This window comes from Danio rerio, chromosome 3, assembly GCF_052040795.2.
Source record: "Danio rerio strain M-AB ecotype USA chromosome 3, GRCz13ab, whole genome shotgun sequence".
In the NCBI taxonomy this organism is placed as follows: domain Eukaryota; kingdom Metazoa; phylum Chordata; class Actinopteri; order Cypriniformes; family Danionidae; genus Danio; species Danio rerio.
Genome location: NC_141023.1, coordinates 32969259 through 32993426, shown reverse-complemented (window position 1 = coordinate 32993426; position 24168 = coordinate 32969259). Strand labels below are relative to the sequence as shown.

General features: G+C 36.4%; 2 protein-coding genes across 15 annotated transcripts in view; one reads left to right on the top strand and one right to left on the bottom strand.

Moving 5' to 3' along the window:
* Nucleotides 1–3824, top strand: part of sgsm3 (small G protein signaling modulator 3) — a 31407-nt gene extending 27583 nt beyond the window's left edge. For 4 of the 7 annotated variants that reach the window (XM_087242430.1, XM_087242429.1, XM_087242431.1 and 1 more), the window contains one exon: nt 2651–3824. Coding sequence is in view for 2 of the 7 variants with exons in the window: in XM_087242429.1 (XP_087098555.1) it covers nt 2651–2734 (84 nt within the window). In the remaining 5 variants the exon portion in view is untranslated. Of the gene's footprint in view, nt 1–97; nt 746–2650 lie in introns of those variants that run through there. The other 3 variants (XR_015479700.1, XR_015479699.1, XR_015479698.1) reach the window with 2 other exon arrangements.
* A 1397-nt stretch (nt 3825–5221) lies between these two features.
* On the bottom strand, nt 5222–23113 carry gtpbp1 (GTP binding protein 1). Of its 8 annotated transcripts, none has more exons than NM_001446806.1 (13): nt 22698–23113; nt 19869–19980; nt 19599–19779; nt 18424–18772; nt 15818–15941; nt 15610–15724; nt 15395–15539; nt 15125–15307; nt 12839–12974; nt 12573–12751; nt 9183–9344; nt 8894–8932; nt 5222–6310 (listed from the first exon to the last, which is right to left on the bottom strand). In NM_001446806.1, the coding sequence occupies exons 1-13, from the start codon at nt 22884–22886 to the stop codon at nt 6212–6214; spliced, it is 2013 nt and encodes a 670-aa protein (NP_001433735.1). In that variant the 5' UTR covers nt 22887–23113; the 3' UTR covers nt 5222–6211. The 8 variants fall into 8 exon arrangements, with proteins under 8 accessions (NP_001433735.1, NP_001433736.1, NP_998640.3 ...); NM_001446807.1 differs by having other exon boundaries at nt 9183–9290; NM_213475.2 differs by lacking the exon at nt 8894–8932.
* Between the last annotated feature and the right edge of the window lie 1055 nt (nt 23114–24168).

Here is a 24168-nt window from a genome sequence, read left to right as displayed (position 1 = left end):
AAGATGTTTCTAGAAAGCCTAGTAAGAGCTTGATTAGCTAGCCCTGGTGTGTCTGATTGGGGTTGGAACTAAACTTTGCAGGACACCTGCCCTCCAGGACCAAGTTTGGTCATGTCTGCTCTATACAGTACAGGTTGTGTCAAATCAGAGATTAATATTTATTTATTTTTTTGTCACAAAAAACTTTTGCTACTTTAATTAGGTAATCGTCTTTCAATAGTGATGGGAAGTTCTAATCATTTAACTGACTCTGACCTTTGAGTCTTATTAAGATGAACAAATCTTATTCGAGTCATTTTGTTCAATTTGCCAAAATATTTTTAAAATGTTACGAGTTGCGTCCAAACTTATCTACAACTACATCAAACGTTGATCACACTACAAACAAATCAGGATTAGAATTCCATAAGAAAGAAAAAAATAATCATTTATTGTTTACCTGCTCTTTTGTCTGATTACGTCAGCTCACCTCTTCTTACAACTCTTTAAATTTGTGTCATTCACATCATGCTGCCAGTCCTATATAAGCTTAAACAATGCACACAGTCTGAGCCAAAAGGAGCCATGATGAGTTCAGCTCTCGAGTCTTCTGGTTTTTGATGAATGAATGGATCAAATCTTTTTCCAGCTCTGGCTGCATATGATTTGCCTTTTTGTCTTTCACTTGATGAACGAACGACTCAAACTCGATTGAAAACTCGAAAAAGGATCTAATCTTCTACTCCACCTGACAAGTGTGTGCATGCGTGAATGAACAAATCACTCCCTAAGAAGACTGTCCTACAAAAAATTGTTCTAAATGAACAAATCATTCAAAAATGACCCATCACTATCTTTCTACTGCATTTTGAAGGTATATGACATTCACAGCCGTGCAGTAGGTAGTGCTGTCGCCTTACAGCAAGAAGGTCACTGGTTGGAGCCTCAGCTGGGTCAGTTAGCTTTTCTGTGTGTAGTTTGCATGTTCTCCCTGTGTTCGCATGGGTTTCCTCTTGGTTGTAAGAGTCTCCAACAACAGTTTAATATGCATGCAAGGTCAAAAAACACTTTCATGGTCTTATAATCTGCATTTATTTTTACCTAATTATCCCAGCGACTCCCGTATGAATCGTCCAGTGATTCATTTGTTCCCAAACCCCTCCTTAGCGCGAAGCTAATCTGCGCTGATTGGACCAATGACAGTCTGTTGCGATGGTTGCGATTGGTCGACTGCCTTCAGTGAGAGAGTGAAATGCCAAACAGCTAATCAGCAATATAAAAGTAATCACAGTTCATACACGCTTGATAGTGTAGGCGTGGATTTTAGCTGCCAGTGGGTCAATGTAAATACAGACGACTAACTATTTTATTGAGCAAAAACTCCAAAAACTGTTGAGGAGATCTTCTAGCTTGTCTCACTCTGCTCTTTTCACAGACACACACACACACACACACACACACACACACACACACACACACACACACACACACACACACTGCTCCTCCACGGAGCTCCGTAAAAATAAAGCAGTGTGTATGCATCACATTTTGTAACAGTATAGCTCACTATACTGTTATAGCGAGCTATATACTGGAACTAGGCTTGGGACGACAACCATTTTCAAGGTTTGAAAAAGTCAAGGATTTAAATCTGCTATGGTACATGTCACTTTTTTATTTTTACGTTTTAGGTTTTTTAAGAGAATAGTTACTCCTGCAAAAAAAAAAAAAAAAAAAAAAAAAGTTACCTGAAGATGTGGTTTTAAATTGTGAAGAAAATGTTTTAGAAACTAGTGAAGACAGCAGAAGTCAATGATTCTTTCTAATTATTTAGCCGGACATGTTTACTACCCCAAAAATGTTATAAATGTTTCTCTACATAAAATATAGTGTGTTCAAAGGGGGAAAAGTTTTAGTTTTTTTTACCCAGACATTTAAAAAGAATATATTTCAGAGCAGTAATCACAATACTGTGAAAGCGAGATTTTTTTTTTTATCCAAGGTTTTCATTCCGTCAGAATCTTATATCGACCCATGCCTACTTGGAACCTCACTCGAGGTAGTACTTAAAAAAAGTAGCAGGTAAAAATTATTAAATGCAGTAAAAAGCCCCCAAAAGTGAGTCCACCACCAAACAGCTCTGTACTTTGCAGTGGGAAAGCGCTTTTTGTGTAAACAGGCTTTGGAGGACATCCTAAGTGTCTGCTTCTGACAGACTTCCTGTGATAAGCTAATATCATATATCAAGAATGCATGCTCAGCCTCTTCCTGTCTGGATGGATGTAGGCTTTATGCTAATGGAGTGTTTGCAGTTCTCTTTAAATAACATTGAGAGGCATTACCTGCCGTTCACAGTTCAGTGAAGCGACATTCACTGTTAGCGCTAATGTTAGCCAGTAGAAGAATCACTGCTCTGACCTTTAGCTGGGTAGTTGAAGTGGTTCTCTTGTCTCCGGTGACCTTTTTGACTTTGACTGGAGCTCTAAAGCTCTGACAGAGCGTCGTGTTTAATTACAGTGAGGTAGTTGTGAAAATCAGCAGGAATGCTGATCACAGCTGTTTGTTTTAATTAGCTAAGCCATTCAAGGCAATGGAGCAGTGTTTAAGCAGCGCACTTGTGAAGACGCATCAGCAAACGGCTCATTTTACCCCACTTCTTTTTTTATATCAGGAGAAGGAGCAGAGGCCTCTGAAGGAGGGAGTTCAGGACATGCTGGTGAAACATCACCTCTTCAGCTGGGACATCGACGGCTAAACCGCCACACACATCCCCACATCACTCTCCAGCTGCAGAAAAACAGGGCTCACATGCCAAGCTCATCTTCATTTCACGTACTGCTTAATGTCAGATGGCTGAACTGGTGAGTGTTTGTGAGTCTTGCCACAGTGGTTGACTTTTTGTCACTCTTTCAAGAGTCTTTCTGTACAAAGGAGATTCTGTACACAGAATCCAACTACAGAACGGGCCTGCAAGAACTTCCTCTCCTCTGAAGCTCAATAATTGTTGCACCATTCGGGTAAATGAATGAATGAATGCTGGATTTTCACATTTCTGTCCATTTACTCTCAAATAGTTCTGACTGCCAGTGTTTCTGGATTATTTAGAGGGTGAGATTTGGGTCAACATCCTGTAGGATTGTTTTGAGAAGCTGTTTTAATGTCTGAATGATCACGCATGTACAATCAGAGGGTTAAACACGTCAAGTCAAACACATTTTCATAATTTAGCTCTGCAATCTCTAATAGTCTTCACTTTGTTCAAGATGGTCTCCGAAATTCTGTTCTCAAATCTGTTTTCCACCATGTTTTAACATAAGATTTCACTTGCAACAAACTATTTTGACAGGACCAATGAATTGATGGAGATATGACTGTATGTAGCTCAGACTGCAGCATTAAAACACTTGATTGGCCTCTTTTTGGGCCTTGAAGAACATCCCTGATTCATTGTTATTGGTGTGCAGTGAATCAGCTTTGTGTGATCTATCTTGTTTTTTTCTTATAAACCACATGAAGTATAAAGAAAACTGATATTTAGCATTTTTGAGATGTCGACTTGCTAAAGGTATTGTAATGGCCATGTTCAGCGCTGCATTACTGATTCCTAATGAATCGCTCTGATATCTAGAAGTCTTCTACAATGAAACAAGAGCCTACAGACACCATCAGATGGAGCAGTGAATTAAAGGAAAACATCCATTTCATAGTTCTTGTAACTGGTAAACATGGTTATCCAGAACCGAAAAATAGTCTGTAATGGTTGAGCATGATCGTCACATGGGGCTTTAGGTCATATCCACGATCACTGAGAATAATGTGTACTTAATAAAAATCTATATCTGTAAGAGTTATGGTGCTCTTGTCTTTATTATGAGGTACTTTACGGGCTTTTATGTTTGCTTCATGAAACTGAGTAGTGTAGAGACCTTGTCGCTTTACTACAGGATTAAAGCAAAATGACAATAAAAAAAATACAAGATCACAATGATTTTATAAAAACGTATTAATTGTCAGAGCTCAATGCTAAGGATTTTTTTTTCGAGGTCCAGAGGGATATTGAACACAAGTAGAAATAAGAAAACCAGGATAACAGAAAAAGCGCAGCTTCAGCTAGTTTAATCTGTGCAATCTGGCTTATTCTATTGCACATTTGCTGAGACAGGATTACAACCTGCTGCCGCTTAGCCAAGCTCAGTGTAGATAGTTGAGATGAGTGCATGTTCACAGGATTCTGAGACCACAGGATTGATCAATGACGCAACAATGAATAAATCCTGATGCAAACCAATCAGGTGATGAGTTTAAAATTTTTTTTTAAAACATGCCGCCGTGCCCACCAACTCCCATTAGTTAGCAAGCATTTTTTTTGGTTTTAAAAGATGTCTAAATGTAGTCGTATTGGCCAAAACAAGACTAAATTTGGGCTTTCAGTGAAAGCCTAATAGACGTCTATGAATAGGCCTAAACTAGACTAGTCATCAAATAAACAGCCATGTACTTGAGCGACAGCTTCTAACAATGGAACGATGTGAACAAATCAACAGAATCTATCATAAATGTGATCACACACTTAAAAAAATATGTTGGCTTTTATTAATCCAATGTTGGGTCAAATATGGACAAATTCAATCTTTTAAAAATTTCATTTAAAATACATTTTTAACAAAGCTGTTGTTTTTTTTTTTTTTTTTTTTGCAGTGGACGTGCAAGTCATGTACAGGAAATGTATCATTAATTGCAAACACTTTAACATTATGCACATCTACTTTATCTGTCTGTGTAATCTTTCTCATTTTTTAAGTAATTGCTTTTATTGTACTTGTAAAAACCTGTTATCTCATATATATATATATATATATATATATATATATATATATATATATATATATCCTTATATATAAAAGTGCAGCTAATATATTAGAATGTATAATATATATACACGTGTGTAATGGTTTAAAAATGACTTCAGTGGTCAAAGTGGCTAGGTTATAAATGTGTAAAAGATAATCTTAAGTTTGCCGAGACTAACGTGATTTTGTCAAGTCTTAATGAATGAATTATTTGAAATAATATCAATGAATCACGCTGACCTACAAGTATATTAAATTGCTATAGTACATCAGAGATATGGACTTATTCCACAAGTGTTTTCTTTTTCTCAAAACAAGCCTTTAGTCATTGACCCCTGAATTAAATGACGTTAAAACTGTTCAGAAAGTCTAGCAGAGACAAAACCAAACACTTCTGAAATTCTCAACATCTGTTTATTTGTATATTGTTTGTGGAAAGTGAGTTTCACGACATGTAAATGCAGAGAATGGTCCAGCTGATCAAATATCCTGAAAGGAGCAAATACTAAAGTACTTGGTAGAGCAGCTAAACCATCTGAAACGATTTACAGCACATGTTCTGGAGGCCGTTCATCTCATTTTATTTCCTAATTCAAAAACAGCTGGCACTATTTTGAAAAGGTTCCCCATTATGAACAATTAGGGGAAAGAAAACTGAACAAATGGTTGAATTTGAAATATCTTATTAAAACTGTTAAATATATTGGCAGAACTTGAGCCAAGTGTATCAGGCACACTTGAGTAAATTTCTCAGCTTAAACAAAGATTTGAGGAGCTCTAAATATATTGTAATTAGCATTAATAGTTTAATTAGATAAAGTTTTTTTTTAATTGCCAATTCTCATTTCACACAAAACTAGCTGCCAACAAACTTCACAATCAGTGTCCCATTAGCTTCAGCTCATAAAAACCTAGCAAAAGCATGTGAAACGGTCCAGCTCTAATCATCATGGTCCACAATGAAAACACTAGCTCCAATGAAAAGCGGTTGAGTGACGAGGCTTGTTAATAATCCCTTTAAAACAGCTACATGAGTTTTACATCATTCCAATGAAATTACCTTCAAAAATAACAGTTGAGCAAGTATATGATGTGTTCAGCAAGAAGAAACGGACGTAAAGTTTATCCTTCAAGTCGACATTTACAGCCAAAACAGAGCCACCATGCAGTAAATCGGTCCTATAGTCTCAATATCTACGGTATATACAGTCTACGGACACACGCACGTCTTAAAATAAGTTAAAATAGATAAAAAGGGCGTGCGTGTGCTGGTTCTGTGAACGGTTGAGCCTGGTCACTGGAGTGCTGTGGTCCGTGTGGGTTGCTAAAAGGCATGAGTAAAAGATGGATGGATGGATAGATGGCCAACTGGACTCTTGAGTTTAACATCCACCGACGGCACCGGCGAGGGTCACTGTGGAGTTGCTCTGAGGTTTGCCTTTGTGCCGCTGACCTCCTCGTCTTCTGCCTCCAGACTTTGGCTTCAGGAACAAAAGAGGAAAGAAGTTGACTAAGATGATTGTAGACTTCTGAACTTCACATCTGATCCTGACCGCTTGTTTTTAAATTTTTTTATTTTATTTGTTTATTTATTTTTGCTGTACCTATGCAGGAGTTTTGCAAATAAATTGACAACATTGTCGTTTTATGATTGTTTTGTATTTTGGTAATGTATTTTTATTTTGATGCCATGTTTTCACCCATTTTAATTGATTTTGGACAACACATTACCAACGTTTTGACTAGAATTGACTAGATTTTGTTAATGAAATCAATTTAATAACAGATTTTTTCCATTATATCATGTGTTTTCTTATTTTGTACAATTGGTTTCTTATGGAAGAGGGAGAATGCTCTAAATTTCAATATTTTTATTTAAAATTTTGAAGGAATATTATCTGATTTTCAACTAAAACTATTAAGAGTAGAAAAAAAGAATGCAATAGTAATACAATAATATTTAGCTGCAGACCCACACACACACGTTTCAGGCACACACAATCCAGCTCACATGATAAAGGCGAACCATAAATGGTGTATATATATATGTAGTGTATACTATTTCACAAATATGGTCGACTGAGCAGTTTTCAATCAGTCATTATTTATCTGACAGAGTCAATATAGCAGGTACTCATTTGCTGACCTTGCTGAAACATTCTTCAGAGATATATAAATGATCTAACTGGACATCTAAACCTATTAATTTATATAATAGAGTCATTGTAATTAGGGAAATAATAGCAAGTTAATATGTATAGGTCACAATAGATCTTTACATGTGATACAAATCTTTTTTTTTTTTTTGATAAAAATGTATTACACTATATTAGTATTTTACTCCAGCGATTGAATAGCATTTATTTGCTTTAATTTCTAATAACTATTTTATTATGATTTCCCACATTAAATAGTAAATAAATTATAGTAAGTAATATTTTGTCTTTAAAACATTAAGTACTGGTAATTTGTCATAATTATAGTTGCAACAAATATATATATATATATATATATATATATATATATATATATATATATATATATATATATATACATACATACACACACACACACACTATATTATATATTACTAACAGTTTAAATTAGTTTATAACTTTATTAATTTTAAATAATTTACTATAGTAATTCATTTTATTGTGATATTGTTTATTTTTTTATATTTTTACTACAAAACGATTATGTATGCATGTATGACAACATTAAGATCCTGAATTAGTGTATTAACACTTAATCCGACAATAAAACAGTCTAATATGTTTGTGTAAGTGTATACGTATATAAAGTCATAAGGGTTTTTAACTATTTTTATTTACATACACAATTTTACACAAATTTACACAATTCAAATTCCAAAACTGCACAATGTTAAAATGATTGTTACGATATAAGAATGAAATAATGACTCAAATGGGAAACCATAAACTGTTTACAATACAATGAATTGTGATCATAGCACGGACGGTCTGGATCGCCATATTTGTGAAATTCAGTAGGTGGCGATAAATCTCCTTAGGAGTTATTCATCATTTAACAAGAAAAAAATAGAAGACTGATCCATCATTAACCATATATAGTTCACCCCTGCCTAGATCATGTGTGCTAGATTGTGTGTGCTTGAGGGTCTGCAGCTAGATATATCTCTAGAAATTAGCAGAATAACTAGTCCATGAACAGTTCATTAGTATTAATCAATTTGCAAATAAATTACACAAGAAGTTTAGAATTTTGCCTGGTTGAATTCTTGACCGATGATTTAAAATAACTGAAATATTGTTAAAATGTTGAGCGCAGAACTTAGAAATTCCTAAAACTATGGATTGTTCACCTGCCCCCCAAAAATGTGTTCTATTAATCAATCATTTATTCTCCCTCATGTGGCTTCAACCCTTCTTAAACCTTTTTTCTGTTGAATAAAAGATATTTTGAAGACAAATCAATGGGTGCATACCAGCATTTTTCAAAATATCCTCTTTTGTGTTCAGCAGAAAACTCAGATAGGTTTTGAACAAGTAGGGGAAGAGAAAATAACATTTCTTTAAATTATTCTGCTAAAAACTGATTTTAAGCGTCAGTATTTATCTTTAAAACACCAAAACCTAAAATTGAACAAAAAAAGGTATATCTAAAAGGTCTAAAACTCAACCATTAAACAAAATTAACACAATTCAAAACCTCTTGTTTTGTGGACAAGAAATGTGTCATTTCCTGACCAATCATCTCTCGTTGTCTTCAGCAACCATATTAATGCCTCAGAAGAGCTTCTGTCTAAAATGTCAGTCATTATTATTTGGTTGACTCTTATCAGAACAGCTCACAGGCATTCTAGGCATGACTTCTTAAATGCACAGCATATTTATAGCCTTTTGGAGGGAAAACTGCAAACCAGCCTGTATTAAACCAGCCACTCTTTTGCACTCATTTCCATTTTCACTCATTTCCATGCAAATCTTTTGAAACCATCAAGAGCATATAAACAGCACAGCTCCAGTGAGGGGGGTTAGCAGTGTTGGAAATGAGCGAGTCCCTTGTTTCCCTTGTTTTACCTTGTTCTCTTTGTTTTGAGGGTCCTCCTCCATTTCTGTCTGAAGCAGTAAGTTGAAAACAAAAAAGGTAAACGAAAGCAAAACAAAGCGTTTCATGGGGAAATAAAGGAAGAAAGAATGGAGCAAAACAACGGGTGAAGAAAAAGGAAATATTCGAAATTTGCGTGAAACAAAATTGAAACGGGTGGAATGAGGAGAGAAAGTGACAGAGAGGTATTAGACTGGACAGATCAGACAAAGCAGAGCAGGAAAGCAATGCTCTTAAACACATTGATCTGGTCAAGATTACCTGTTGTGGTGTGTTCTGAGCGGCAGGCGGTGCTGTGCTTACGGCCTCCTCACTGGACGGGGCTCCTCCATCCTCTCTTCTAGCCGGGGTTTTCTTTGTTGACTGCATCTTAATTTGAGGAGGTTTGGAGTTTGATGGCTGATTATTTGTTGACAGGAGTAACTACAAGCCAAGAAACTAAACGTCATTTAAACTATTTTAAATAATAAAAAACTAAATAAGAAAATTAAAATGAAACTTTTTTTTTCAGGGTTTTTATCTGCAGCTTTCCCCAAGTTAAATTTAAGACATTTTAAGTCATTTTTAAGACCATCATGAATGAAATTTTAGACTAATAAAGGGCTAAAGAGGAAGGAATTTTTCAAATGGCCCAGATGAAAAAGATTAGCATATTTGCCCTATCAAAAAATGCTTTAAATACATTTAATAATACAATAATACATTAATAATAAAAAAATTATAATATTTTAGATATTTCCTACACTCTTTTATACAATATTTTAAATATTGTGTAAAATCAAGATCTACTTATATGCATACACTTTTTTTCCAACATAAATTCTTTAAATAAAATTTAAAAAAAAAATGTAAACAAACTATAATAAACTAAATAGATGCACAACAATCTGTCCAAGTCAGTGTCCTCAGCAGTAAATACATGGAGCACTTTTAAACAAGTGTTATTGTAAGGAAAATAATTAACCCATTATGGTAAATTGAGTTTAAAATGACCTTTTGAAATAATAAGTTTAAAGTTTCATTGAGTTGGATTGTTGGTGATTGCATGAGTTTTGGCCAGGTTGGATATCAATGTACAAAGAGAAATTAAGACCTTTGAAAAAAGATTTAAGACCTACAACTTAATATTTTCAGTAAGTTTAAGACTTTTTAAGGCCTTAAATTTGGATTTTGAGATTTAAGACTTTAAGACCCGCAGAAACCCTGTATTTTTAGCATGGTTTGGTTTAGTATGTCTCACCTTTGTGGGCTTTTCCACTACGTTCCGTATCTAGCACCTGGTCATTTGTTTTTCGTACCACTTTGGACGAGGTTTTAAACGAGCCGTAGCATTACCAATACACACACTGCTGATCACAGAGACACATTTAATAGTCAGCAGCACTCACTGCTCTATTGTTGGTTAAACGAAATAGCTTTTCCGAACCACACCATGCAGCAAAAAAGCAGCTTTAAATAACTCTTCCAAAAACGTAACGTTGCTTTATAATTTAAAGTCCCCATGAACCAGAAGCTGCAACCCTTATTCTTTTATATGGTCATTCAGTTCCTAGAGAAACAGAAAATGATATGACAAAACAGTGGGCATAGATTGTTTTTGTATTGTGAGCTGAATGATGTAGTAAGGTAGGAATTTCATTCAGAAAGATCAGGGTAAGGGTTTAAGGAGAGCTACTACAACCTAACAGACACCTCCTCCTCATCCTCATTTCTGTTTGTTGTCAAAACTGACAATTGGAGCAGCATAAATAAATATGTTAGCCACGGCCATTTGCTAAGACGTACGTAGTCTGACAATTTAACTGAAAATAAACAGGAAGGGCGTTTTCCGATTTTAATTGAAGATTTGAAGGGCAAACATTATTTTTTCTTATAAAAATGCATAGATGAATTGTACTAGCAATGAGAGCTGACTAAATCATATGATTATCATTTTGATTTCTTGGGAACTTTAAGTAAAAATGATTGCACAATCAAATGAATTTAAAAATGCCTACAGAGAAACATGAAACTGCCTAATGTAAAACCAAGCAAACAGATCTACAAAAGGAATCTCAAGTTGAGGGGAATCATTCACCCAAACATGAAAATGTCCTGATTATTTATTCCAAGACACCCATGACTCTTTCTTCAGCTGAAAGAAAATTTGAAGATTCAGGTTTTAAAAGAATAGGCTGCACTATTTTTTTCCATCTAATGCAAGTGAACAGGGCTCAGTTTAGACAATCCTTGAAGGTCCAAATGTACTTTCTAAGAAGCGTTAAGTAATCAGTTACAAGTAAAATAAATATAATGGTTTGCTTTTTACCTGACAATTGCAATGCCAAATATTTCACACAGAAATAAAAATGCTTGGTTCAGCTGGTGGTTCACCTGTGATAATATGAAGCTCCAAGGACACTTTTGCACACTAAAAAAAACAAAAGTTTGTCTTGGTCTTCTCTTTTCCTACATGTCAGAATACCCATTTTTTACAGGCAGTATGGCATATTACCATTAGAGTAAGCAGCGCAATACATGGGTGTTATATTACCCACAATAAACACACACTGATCTGACACCGAAAACATAGGTGAACAAACTCATCTTTGCTGATTTTTTGGTGCACAAATGTATTCTTGGAGCATCACAAAATTACAGTTGGACTAGTGAAGTCACATGCAATGTTTTGACATTTTTCGTTCGTTTTCTCTACTTTAAATATCGCAGGGCCAGACAGAATCTGCAGACATTTTTAGCTATTCTGCTGACAATTTTGTAAAAAATCTGCAGATTTATGCGGAATGATTTTGGGAGTATCGTAACGAAATATATAAATAAAAAAAAACAGTTTTTTTTACTTTTATTTAATGTTTACAAAGTGCCTCATATAATACATCCACTTAAGGCCAGAAAATATTACTACACAAACTGTATTGTAAATAAATCATAGGAACACTTTCATATCAGTCAATATTATTACTGAATTAATTTAAAAACTGAAAAAATATAAATTTACACACATTTACACAAGTAAATAAATAGACTCGATGATGGGCTAAAAATCTGGGGAATTCTGTGTGGGTCTACTCATGACCCTTGCTGTCTATGTAGGATGAGAGAGTTCTCAGATTTAGTCAAAAAAAATCTTAATTTGTATTTTTAAGAAGACTCAGGGGATTGGAACAATATGATAGTGAGGAATTCAGAACAGAAATTTCATTTTGGGTGAACCGTTTTACTTTGTTTTGCTCATTTATGTCTTAAGACTCTCATAGAGCCGGCAGCTTTTGACTTTTTCCATTTGCATTTATCAATCACTAAAGATCATTATTCTAGCTAAAAATCTTCTTTAAAATGTTCTACTTAAAAGAAAAACAGCCCCAAACTGAATGGCCTCAGGGCGAATAAACAAACAGAATTTTTTAGGTGAATTGTCCTTTATAATATCTTTTCTGCTAAAGAAAGAAATGGCCTGCAGCTAAATTAATAATTAAAAAGTGTTCAGTTTTGGAAGAACCTTTTCTAAAACTTTCTTAAATAATCTTAAATAATACCAACAACAACCTGACATTTAATTCTCATCTTCTTGCTGATATCTTTAAAAATCCTAAAACGGTGTATTTGGATGTGACCAACACCCTCAGTGGTCTTATGCCCAGTGAAGCTGACCTTAGTGATGGTGCCCACAGCTTTGGTTCTTCCCTCTCTGAAGACGAGCCTCTGGTCTGTGTGCAGGTACTCTGGGGTCTTAATGAAGCGGAAGTGTACGGTAGCCTTGTCTCCTGTGCGTAAGCAGTCTCTGGTCATAGACAGGATAGTGGCTGTCTGCCTTATGCTACCGCAGTGCACTATGGGAAGGGAGAGAAATGGAAAAAATCTAAATAAATCTCATATATTTGTATTCAACAGTTATCAAGGGTGAGCATATCTCTCACCCATTGCTTGATATCTAGGTGAGATGGTTGTCGGGTGATGTAAAACTAGTATCTCCGCCTCAAACTCCCAGTATGCCTGTGGGTTTAATCTTGGCGACACCATGACCATTCCTTTCCTTATTGAAGAGCGCTTGATCTAAAGGTGAGGCAGATAAAGAGAGACAAATAAGTACAGTTCATCAACTAATGACTCCTCTTTAAGGGATAGTTCATAGATAGATGACAATTGTGTCATCATTTAATCACAATCCACTTTTTCTTTCCAGTTTTTGAAGAACGCTGAAAACCAGTCACTGATTTCCATGCTGTTTTTCCCCCTTACTATGGTAATCAGTGAATGACTAGCAGTTTCCAATGTTCTTCAAAATACCTCCTTTGTTTTCAATGGAGAAAAGAAACTCCTAAAAGTTAAGAACCATTTAGGTGTGAGTTAATCCTAATTTCTGTTACAATTAAAGATTGAATTAAAAAGGAATGAGTTGACAATTTAAACAATTCTCTGAGTGAGTGTAATGCAGAGTAAATTGTTTGCAACCAATTCGCTTAGGGATATTAATGTTCCAGTTATGCTTGATTCATAAATGAGCCAGGATTAGTTGTTAAATAAATGATAAAGATTCACAACATGGTCTCTCCCACTGGCCACTTATGGGCAGGCTGTGTTAAAGTGCAGCCACACCTGAACTCTACAGACGCTGTACAGGCGTTATATGACATCACACATGACAAGAGTGCTAAAAAAAAATAAATTACAAAATCTACCAAAAAAAAAAAAAAAAAAACTATTCTCATTTCATCAGAAGTGGAGAGCCTTGCAGTATCTCTGGGGAGCTCTAAACAGCATGGACCATTAGAAATTAGAAACGCCTCAAGTAAGTAATTAAAAGAATGGGGGAAATGCTCAATTTTATTTATTTATTTTTTATATAAATTATTCAAAAAAGGCAGCACGTGGTGCAGTAGGAAGCGCTGTTGCCTCGCATCAAGTTCACTGGTTTGAACTTCGGTTAGGTCAGTTGGCATTTTTGTGTGGAGTTTGCATGTTCTCATTGTGTTCGCGTGGGTTTCCTCCAGGTGCTCCGCTTTCCCCCACAAGTCCAAAGACATGCGCTATAGGTGAATTGGATAAGCTAAAAATCATACATAGAGTATGTGTATGAATGGGAGTGTATGGGTGTTTCCCAGTAAAGGGTTGCAACTAGAAGGGCTTTCACTGCGTAAAACGTGCTGGATAAGTTGCCGGTTCATTCCACTGTGCCGACCCCAGGTTAATAAAGCTAAGACTAAGTCAAAAAGAAAATGAATGAATGGTGTTAATAATAATAATAATAATTCCTAACATTTATATAGCGCTTTTCTGGGCACTCAAAGCGCTTTACACACAATGGGGGGAATCTCCTCATCCACCACCAGTGTGCAGCATCCACCTGGATGACGCGACGGCAGCCATTTTGCGCCAGACCCCACACCACACACCAGCTGATTGGTGGAGAGGAGACAGCGATGAAGCCAATTGGAATATGGGGATGGTTAGGAGGCCAAGATGGACAAAGGCCAGTGGGCAGATTTGGCCTGGATGCCGGGGTTAAACCCCTACTCTTTTCGAAGGACATCCTGGGATTTTTAACGACCACAGAGAGTCGGGACCTCGGTTTAACGTCTCATCCGAAAGACGGCGCTCACTGAGCAGTATTGGGCGCCCCCTGCTGGCCTCACTAACACCACTTCCGGCAGCAACCTAGCTTTCCCATGTGGTCTTCCATCCAGGTACTGACCGGGCGCAGCCCTGCTTAGCTTCAGTGGGCGACCATGTGAGAGTTGCAGAGAGCTAGCTGCCAGATAAAAAACATTATCCGCACAAAAGCTAAAAAGCTTTATGAACCTTTTGCTGATGGTGATGAATGTTTGTGCCTGACGTGATCTTTGGTTTCATTTTACAACAATTTACTTATTTTTCTACAAAAGTTTTAACTTTGAGAGGGTTTAAACAAGAAAGAAAAGTGTGAAAATGTTAGTGCCTATTTGAGAAAAGTGTATAAAGTGTGTGGTGAGGGGTTTTACAGCCTTAAAACATCTATAATTGTCAAAAATAAAGCGGACTACTTTGCCGATTTCGACTATTGTGAATTTTACAATAGTCAATTTTTGTAATTACAATTTTACAACATAACTCCCGCAAATAACGAGGGACCACTGTATATTGAGGTGTAGAGGTACTGAACAGTTCACTATTATTTTGAGTATTGTGGCATCCCTAATATTTAGCCTGTATCCCACTCCACATACCTTTTTCAGAGCAAAAGAGGCGGTCTGTCCACCGCGGACCTCTTTTACAGGCATCCTCTTGCGGTGAATGGATTTGACAGTGATGGAGAGAAAAGCACCCAGCGGGTCTGGCCCAAGAAGCAAAGTGTCGTTGAGTCGAATCAGCCCTCGTAGCGTAGTTCCAGATACTACCGTTCCTACACCCTACCAAATAAAAAAAATCCAAAAATCAGACTTTCAAAAAAAAGGGAGCAATACAAATACATGGTCAGAGATGGCTTTCCTGCTTACTGGTACTGAATATGTGTCGTCTATCTGAAATTCAGCAGGCTCGTGGTCTTTGAATGAGCTTCTGGAGGACAGCAGGTTCAGGAACATCTTTAGTAGGTCCATGTTCTCTCCTGTGACGTTAGAGATCTGGAAGATTGGACATATTCTGCAAAACAAACAAATATTGATGTGAACGCGTCAACAACTGTGTTAAACTTCAGCAGGTAGTGCAGTACCTCTCAGAGCTGAAGTTGGACGCTGTGACGATGACATCATCTTTGTTCTGAACTAGGACAGGGATCTTTCTGCAGCCTGGAGACTTCAATATCTTTTGGAGAAGCTTCAGGGTTTCTGAAAAGACAGCATTACATTTATTAGCATGGCCCTGCTTACATCTTTTTATACATTTATGATCGGTTGAACAATAGCTTTGCATGGACTGACCTTGAAGTATATTAGCAGGACACATGTCAATCTTAGTAACCACTACAAACACAGGAACGTTGAGGGCCAATGCCAAACCCAGGTGCTCTTTGGTCATGCCAACAATTCCTGCGTTACTTCCAATCTGTAAAAGAGAAAGATTTTTTTTATTTAAGATGTCAAAAATTACTTCCAAACTTAATACTGCCACAAAGTGTGGTCACATTTAAAGGGATGGTTCTCTCTAAAAATGTCAATTCTGCGATCATTTACTCATCCTCCAATTATTCCAAAGCAGCTAGTTTTTTTCCTTGTTTGAACACAAAGCAAGATATAATGAAGAATGCCTTTTTTTCTTGTTCCTTCTAAGGATGTCAATGGCTTTTTTCCATGATTACTCAGAATAGATTGCTTTGTGTTCAAAAGAAGGAAACATTTCATAAAGATTTAGAACCAATGGATTAAGCTGTGCATCCACCAAAGCCTTTTAACAAGCAAAGATTGGCAGCTCTGTTATGAAACAGCCAATGGTTTCTTTAATGAGGCTTTTACACTCATACTGGAAGTGTGCACCCAGATTTGTTTGATGTCAGAGGTAATTTCATTTGGATATGGTTAAAGCTGATTTCCAAGTCTAAAGTTCTTCTAAAAAGGTTAATGCAAATGCTGCACTACAATCAGAAGCTAATCTTACAAATATAACCATACTAAAACAAGGAAGTGAGGTGCTATTGCTGCCATATGAACTGATCTAATTATCATTATATTTACAGATTCAGGGTCTACTCACACTATGCCATCCGTACTGTGCCCAGGCCCGTTTCCCAGGTCGTTTGAGAAGTGTGTGCGCGCTGAATCAGGCTCAAGCACGGTTCACTTGGCCGGCCCTGGCCCGGTTGGAAGAGGTGGGCCTGAGCGCGGTACACTTGGGCAAAACACGCCAAAGCCCGAAACTGAAAGCGAGACGTGACTTTAAAGGGACTGTTTCATATGGATTTATTAATCAATCTTACTGTTCAATGAACGCAAACTGCCGTAGTTTATTAAATACGCAAACCCCTCACTGCACGACAGCTGCGCACCTTTAGAAGACCTTCTCATTCCTGCTGCACGAGGGCTTTACGATTGTTTATGAGCGCCAAAAGTGGCGGATCTGTTCGGCGAAATATTTGACTGCGACTGAGCGAGAGCGCTCACTGACCAGCGCAGCATCGATGACGTAAGCGTGCCCAGGCCCGATTGTAGTGTGAGTGTGGGCCGTCGGGGGAGACGGGAGGGAGGACAAGCATGCTTTGGCCCGATTCGAGGCAACTGTACATAGTGTGAGTTCGGCCTCACTTTCCTTGTGATCATGACACGCTGCTAGCAGAAAGAATTTGTATCTCACTACCACACGGTCAATACAAACCGGCTCGTCTCATTCTTTTAAACCTTTGCATTATATCCCTGACACTATATAACTGAAACTAAATTTACTAAATCAAGCATGAGCCAAACAAGCAATGATATTCCCCATTTCTTTTTTTTCTCCTTCCCTGTGTCATTAACTACAAAAGGGATAAACAGCTGTGGTGTGGGGGAAGGTGGAACCTGTCAAAACTCTGGCTTGAACAAATCAAACCTTCTGTAAAGTCACCCTCATTAACAGAAATCCACTTTACCGTTTTGGATTTTGCACATAATCTGACATGATAAACTCAGCATGTCATCTGGTAGAAACAATATATAACAATTTCTTCCCCCATTTTCTCTCTGCGGTGACTGTTGAGGTCATTGAACAACTTCTAAGAATTTTTCTGCAGTTGGTCAATGGTATTTGCCCCACCCCACCTCCACTGTGATTGGACAGCTGAGTGACATTTAAGTGACAGTGATGGTCTCAATTTTTAGTCGAAAAATATGTAGCACTCCCATAGAAAAAGTGAATGAAAAATACATACATATTCTTGCCTCATATTTGGTGTGAATCTTTTTTGTTCATCAAAATTAAAAGAGCATAATTCAGTGTGTTATATAAAATTTAAAAAGCATAATAGAGTCTGCGGAGCTACTAGTCGAATTGAGAAAAAAAAAGACACAAAAAGCTGTCATTATCACAGCAGGATTATCTTGATGTCATGCTCAATTGATTAAAAATGATTACTTAAAACTGATTTTTGTCTATCATAGTAAACTGCGACCTGCTGTGTGAAACCACATGATGGAGGTTTACTAAAACTGGCTCAGCCTTACTATAGTAGGGTACTATACTTCTAGTATCAATCTGCGGTCACACTAGAGTTTGAGCTTGCGAAATCCTGTCTTACAGCACTGTGAAATGGGGCAGTATTGAACAAGATGATTAGACGTTTAAAAAAAAAATGCGATTGGTTTATGTTTTAAATTTATGTCCAAAGAGGTCATGTTTTGATCCTCGGTTGGTTTACACCATCAAGTGATACAATTTCGCAGGTCAGAGTTCACAAAGCTTGAACTTTGCAAGGCAACATTGCAACATTCATGTGCGTATGAATGAAGGTCTACAGGGAGAAAAGTCCAGTGTGACCGTAGCTTCGGTACTACTATAGTACTACATATTTGAATTTCCTGTAACTTCAAACTGCTTGGTTTGAGAGTGACTTGCTTACCATCAGCATGCAGAAATCTGGCAGATGACCAGTCATTCCAAACACAGTCGTCTTCAGGTACTTCTCATGGCCAGCAAGGTCAATAAATGTAATGACTTTAGAAGACTTCTCGCAGATCTTGGTCCAATCCAGGCTGCCTCCGTGACTGTCTGGTTTGTTGACTACCTGGCCTTCCTGATCAAATCCTAGGATGTCATTGCCCACACTGCTGGTGCGGCCACTCTCCATTTCGTGCTTGTGCCTGAAGAGCTTCTGTCGCGCAAAGCCACGGCCATTATCCAACTCTCCATGAGTCAGCACACCCAGAAGAGTGCTCTTACCGGCATCCACATTCCCCACTACAGCCACCCTGAGAAGAACAACAGCACTAATGTGAGCTACTCATACAAAATGACTACAGTTAAAAAGGTAAAAGCTTCTGATTGAACTTAGAACATACATTAAATATGATCCTGAATAATATAATGTAGCAAGTCATACACTACCAATTAAAGATTTGGAGTTGTTTTGAAAAAAAAAAAAAGCCTCTCAAGCTCATTGTAGCAGCATTTATTGGACAAGGCAATGAAATACAGCATCAACTTTCATGTTATGACATTACAATTTAACATCTTTTCTGTTTTAATTCATTTTAAAATGTCATTTTCTCCTGCAATTGTTAAGCTGATTTTTTAGCATCATTACTCTAGACCCCAGTCTCACAATCTTTCAGATATCACTACAATATGCTGATCCTTGAGAAATTAAGAATTATTCAAGAAGTTAAGTTGTCATTGTCAAACAGATATGCTGTTTAATATTTTTGCAAAAAAAAAAACAATTAACTGAAAAGAGAAACGTATTTGATTTATTTTATAACATTTTAAATGTTTCAGTCATATTTGATCAGCTTAACGTGTCCTTATTTGATACAATTTTTATTTTAAAAACAGATTTTTAAAAAATGTAAAATATCTTACTAACCCCAAACCTTTGCACAGAAGTGTACTTTATCATATTATTCCGTTTGTTTACAGATAACATTTACTGTATGGAAGAGAGCAGCATGGGAATTCTGCTAAACATCTTTTTTATTTCACATGTCTTGAGAAGAAGTGTAAATGAAAATGAAGTGGATTGTGCCTTTATATGCAAAAATTTTTTTAAAAACTACTTTCCCTATTGACATCACTCACCTAACTTCTAAAAAGTCTGCTTCTCCTACCCGGCGACGAATCAGATAATCTCTGACCTGGCCGCCAGCCTCAGTGCGCTCTCTCAACAAGATGAGGTCCGCCTCGATCTGCTCACACATGGACCTCACTGTGGCCACAGACGCTTGCATGTCACTCTCATTCAATCCATAGTCTCCTCCATCTGAAAGAGCAAAAGACAAGCTGATGAGCATTAAAAAAATAAATAAAAGGCTACATCGAGTCTCATAGGGGCTCATTGCATTTTCTTACCTGAACCCACCCCCAAAACATAGATTGTCTCCCCGCAGCCCTCGTCCATCCTCTCACGCAGCTGCCGTAGTAATAAGTCATACTGTTCACCATTGGGACTGACTAGGGCTAGCTGTGATATATGACAGAAAATAATCTTTTTAAACACACAGTGCTTGTGGAACAACATTCCTGCTGTTTGTTTTATCGTCACCATAAAGACAGTACAAAGGCTCAGCCTGACTCAACATCAGAGTAAAATAACAAAGTCATCACTGGAACTCAGAGAACAGGGTTGCCTGACTTTTACTGCATGTTACATCAGATGATATGAGGACTACACAAGAGATAGCCCAGCAAACAATTTCATGTCTAATAGATGTCTAATAGACATCTAAACGTAGGCAGCTTGTCTAAAACAAGGCTAAACTTGAGCTGTCAGTGAAAATTTAATAGACATCTAACAATAACCCAAAACTAGACTAGACATCAAATAGACAAACTTAAAATGTGTAGTCATTCATTTCTGGTTATTTGATGACTAGACTAGTTTTGGCCTATTCTTAGAAGTCTATTAGATTTTCACTGACAGCCCGAATTTAGCCTTGTTTTTAGCCAAGACGACTATGTTTATACGTCTATTAGATATCTTTTGAAAACAAAAAATGCTCAATGGGAGGGAGCTTCATGCAAAACATTTAGGCAAAAAAAGAGATCCTCCCCTCAGTCTGATGAGAGATAAGAGGGAAGCTGCCACAGCAGAAAACCTGAAGAGTCATCTGTCCCAGTTCCCACATTCATCAAGGTTAAACACTGGTGGATATGCAGACCTTGACTTGCTTATGAGTAGCTGGCATGTCATGCTATGCCCTGTGGTGAAATTATACACATCTACTGAAACTATTTTAGGCAATCTGTTTCTTGTTCTTGTTTAATTCTAATTAATCTCATTTTGGTAGCTCAAGCTCATATTAAAAGAGGCCACATTTATCATGGAATGTTTCTGCTAACTTTTAATTAACACTAGTACTTATTTCTTAGCTATTAACAGTTTTCTAGTAAAGTACAGAAATCAGAGAGTGAAATTTAATGCCTATTAAGACCTTTTTTTAAGACTCTTTTGAAGATATTTGAAGACCTTATAATCACTTTAGGTTCCAACCGGAAACACTGGCGAGATTTCTACTTACAGTAGATTTAAATATTAATGTAAGAAAAAACTAATCCAAAACTAAAACATTATTCATATACTGAATAAAAATCTATTAAATGTAGTTGATTCAGCAGGTGGGCGTTTAGAGAACTGCAGAAATAACAGGGTTGCCTTGATTACTGCAATAAACAAAGCAGCATGATGTCAAATCTAGCAGGATATTATTGATTTCATAAACTACACAGCATCCTGATATTGACTAATTTAATTCAGGCAAACTTTAGCATACAACCATACATTGCATAATCAAAAATGATATAAAATTTAGTACCTTGCAAAATAGCATTTAGGACTTTTTAAAACTTTTTATAGGCCTTAATTAAATTTCTCTACATTGATTTATCAACTGTTAATACTTTTAAGACCCTGCAGACAGCCTGTAGTATATTACTGATCACAAAACACATTAGATTAAAGTAACACATAATTAAAGTAATGATTAATGCTTTTAGGTAATATATCTAACCACTTTTGAATTACTTCTGATCAAACTTTTTTTCAGTCTCCAGAAATTTAGATATAAACTAGCAAACTTTAGTGTCAAACACTAGAAAGCTAATATAAACTATTTAAATAGTTACTAATATTTAAGTGGCAAGTGACAAGAAAAATGAATAACAAGGCACAGTATATAATACAAGTACAGTATAATGTCTAGTACAATCATTTTAATAGCAAAATTATAATACATTTGGTGATTTAGCAAGCAGTAAATATTTATGTTTCCCAGTACTGAGTTGCGGCTGTAAGGGTATTAGCTGTATAAAACATATGCTGAATAAGTAGGTAGTTCATTCCGCTTTGAGGAGCCTTGATGAATAAAGAAAAACGAAGGAAAATGAATGAATGAATGAATGAATGAATGAATGAATGAATGAATGAATGTTTATGCCAATGAACAGGTGGGAAGAGCATTCAAATATATCTAATATTTGAACTTAAGCAACTCTATGTCAAAATGTTTTCATTTATTGCCTGTATTTTAATAATATAGATTAACCTTTAAAAAAGCTGTTAGAGAGATTAAGAAGATGCTATTCACTATATAAGCTTTATTGTTTATAGTTTATCTATTGTGATATCATTAGATCTGTTTCTAATTGTTTAAACTTCAGGACTGTAAATGAAAGTTATCAATCCTCACATCATTTCCTCATTCTGGTCTGTTTATCTCTGTCGACCTCCTGCTGAAGGGAAATCCCTGTGTTGCGTTGATATTTCATCAGATGTTGTGTTGTCAGGTTGTCACCTCTTCAATCACCAATAACGTCCGTCTTTCATTCATTGCTTTTAATGCAGATTTTCAACCCAAACACAGCTTTTGCTTTATAGCTAACCCCCACACAGATTAATAAACCAGAAAGTCACATTTAAATACAACACTTCGACTGATAAATTAGCTACAGACGATAAGAAATATGATAAAAACATAGCCGGGTTAGCTTTGGTTAGGTTGCCAGCTGCAAGCACTCCGTGGACAGCACGTAAAATCGTGAAAATGTCAAAATGTTATGCGCATTAGAGAACAGGATTAAAGCAGTCACCTCAGTATTTCAACGTACTGTCATGTTATTATGATGCAATTTTAGTAAACTCGCGAATTGACTGCGACTAAGCGGACTCTGTTTGAGGCCTACCTTGCTGGAGAAGTCGATGCCGAGATCCACGGTCTCGCCGTTGAACATGTCCCCGTCATCGAAGCAATCCGACTCGTCATCATCGCCGCATCCCCGACCTGGAGCGAACATGCTAGCGGGAACAACAGACTCTGGTAGCCCCATGGCCCCAGGATTAAAAACAGGATCCGTCGTTGTTAACGATGCCATCTCTCGGGCAGCGGCTATTAAAATTTAGCTTAAACAACTTTAAAACGATGCGACTTTTGGGGGAACAATTGTAAGCTGATACAGCACAAACACATTCAGACTGTAACGCCGCTCACCGCTAGGTTAAAACCTGCTGCGTCGAGATAAACAAGTATCGCTACATATTACTGCTATCAGGACAACATGCTAAACAGATAATCGGCTAGACTGAAATCAGACTGATCCTCACTTCGCACATTTACGTGTTTGTTTAAATAAGTTCAGAAAATGAGTCATGAGTGTTTTTCTCCTGCTCATGAATTATTCACCCACATCCTGACCAATCGTTTCCTCCAGAACCGCCTCCATGTGCATTAATAGCCAATGACAAATCGTGGGCGGTGCATATATTTACTTGATTAAAATATAATTGCATAGCAAATGATGCAATCTTTACTTAGCAAGTAGTAAGGTTTGTTTCAGTACACGCTTGAGTAAACAGAAACAGAACAAAATAAAAATAAATAAAAAAATACAATAAAAACTGGCGGAAAATCTATTAAAATTATAATAATGGTGCATATCAGTGGATCACCATACGATTGTATTTAGAACCATGACAGTGAAAACACTTCAGTTGATGCAACTGAGTGAGGTACCAGTGAAATCACGTGCTGGAACAAACATGTAGGATGACTATCTTTAAAAAAAATGTTTCCTGATTATTATGTTACATGTAATCTAACTAAATTAAATTACAAAATGCTTTAGCCAGTATTCTGAGAATAATGTAAACTAATACAAACTTCAGTTATTTCGCCTTTGAAAATGTAGCCTATGTAAATCTAAATCTTTTGAATACCTACTTGTATTAAAAAAACTATTATAAATTAACCTTTAGCGGAATGTACAGGCTACTCAATCTATATGGAAAGCACAGCAAAATATGAAAATAAATATAGACATAATTATGTTTAATAATACACAAACAAAAAAATATATAATTGCAAATCAGTAATAAAAGTCAATAGAAAAAACAGCAATAATATAATTATTGAGCATGAAATTAACCTCTTTGGTCTGATTTTTAACAACACATTCAAATGTTGATATTGTCTGATGATATTATCTGATGATGATGATTGTCTTAACTGACATGCAAGTAAACAAATATCTCAGAGTTATTTTTAATATATATTTGAAATCAGAATTATTTGCCTAACATATTAGCCCCCATTTATTTTTTCCCCAATTTCTGTTTAACGGAGAGAAGAATTTTTCAACACATTTCTAAACATAGTTT

Coding starts and splice junctions, on each gene's coding strand:
- gtpbp1 (NM_001446806.1), bottom strand. CDS start 22,886: ATGGCATCGTTAACAACGACGGATCCTGTTTTTAATCCTGGGGCCATG. Junction 18,773..19,598: donor GCAGACTTTTTAGAAGTTAG/GTGAGTGATGTC, acceptor TGTTCTTCTCAG/GGTGGCTGTAGTGGGGAATG. Junction 12,975..15,124: donor CCTCTTTTGCTCTGAAAAAG/GTATGTGGAGTG, acceptor CCTCACCTTTAG/ATCAAGCGCTCTTCAATAAG.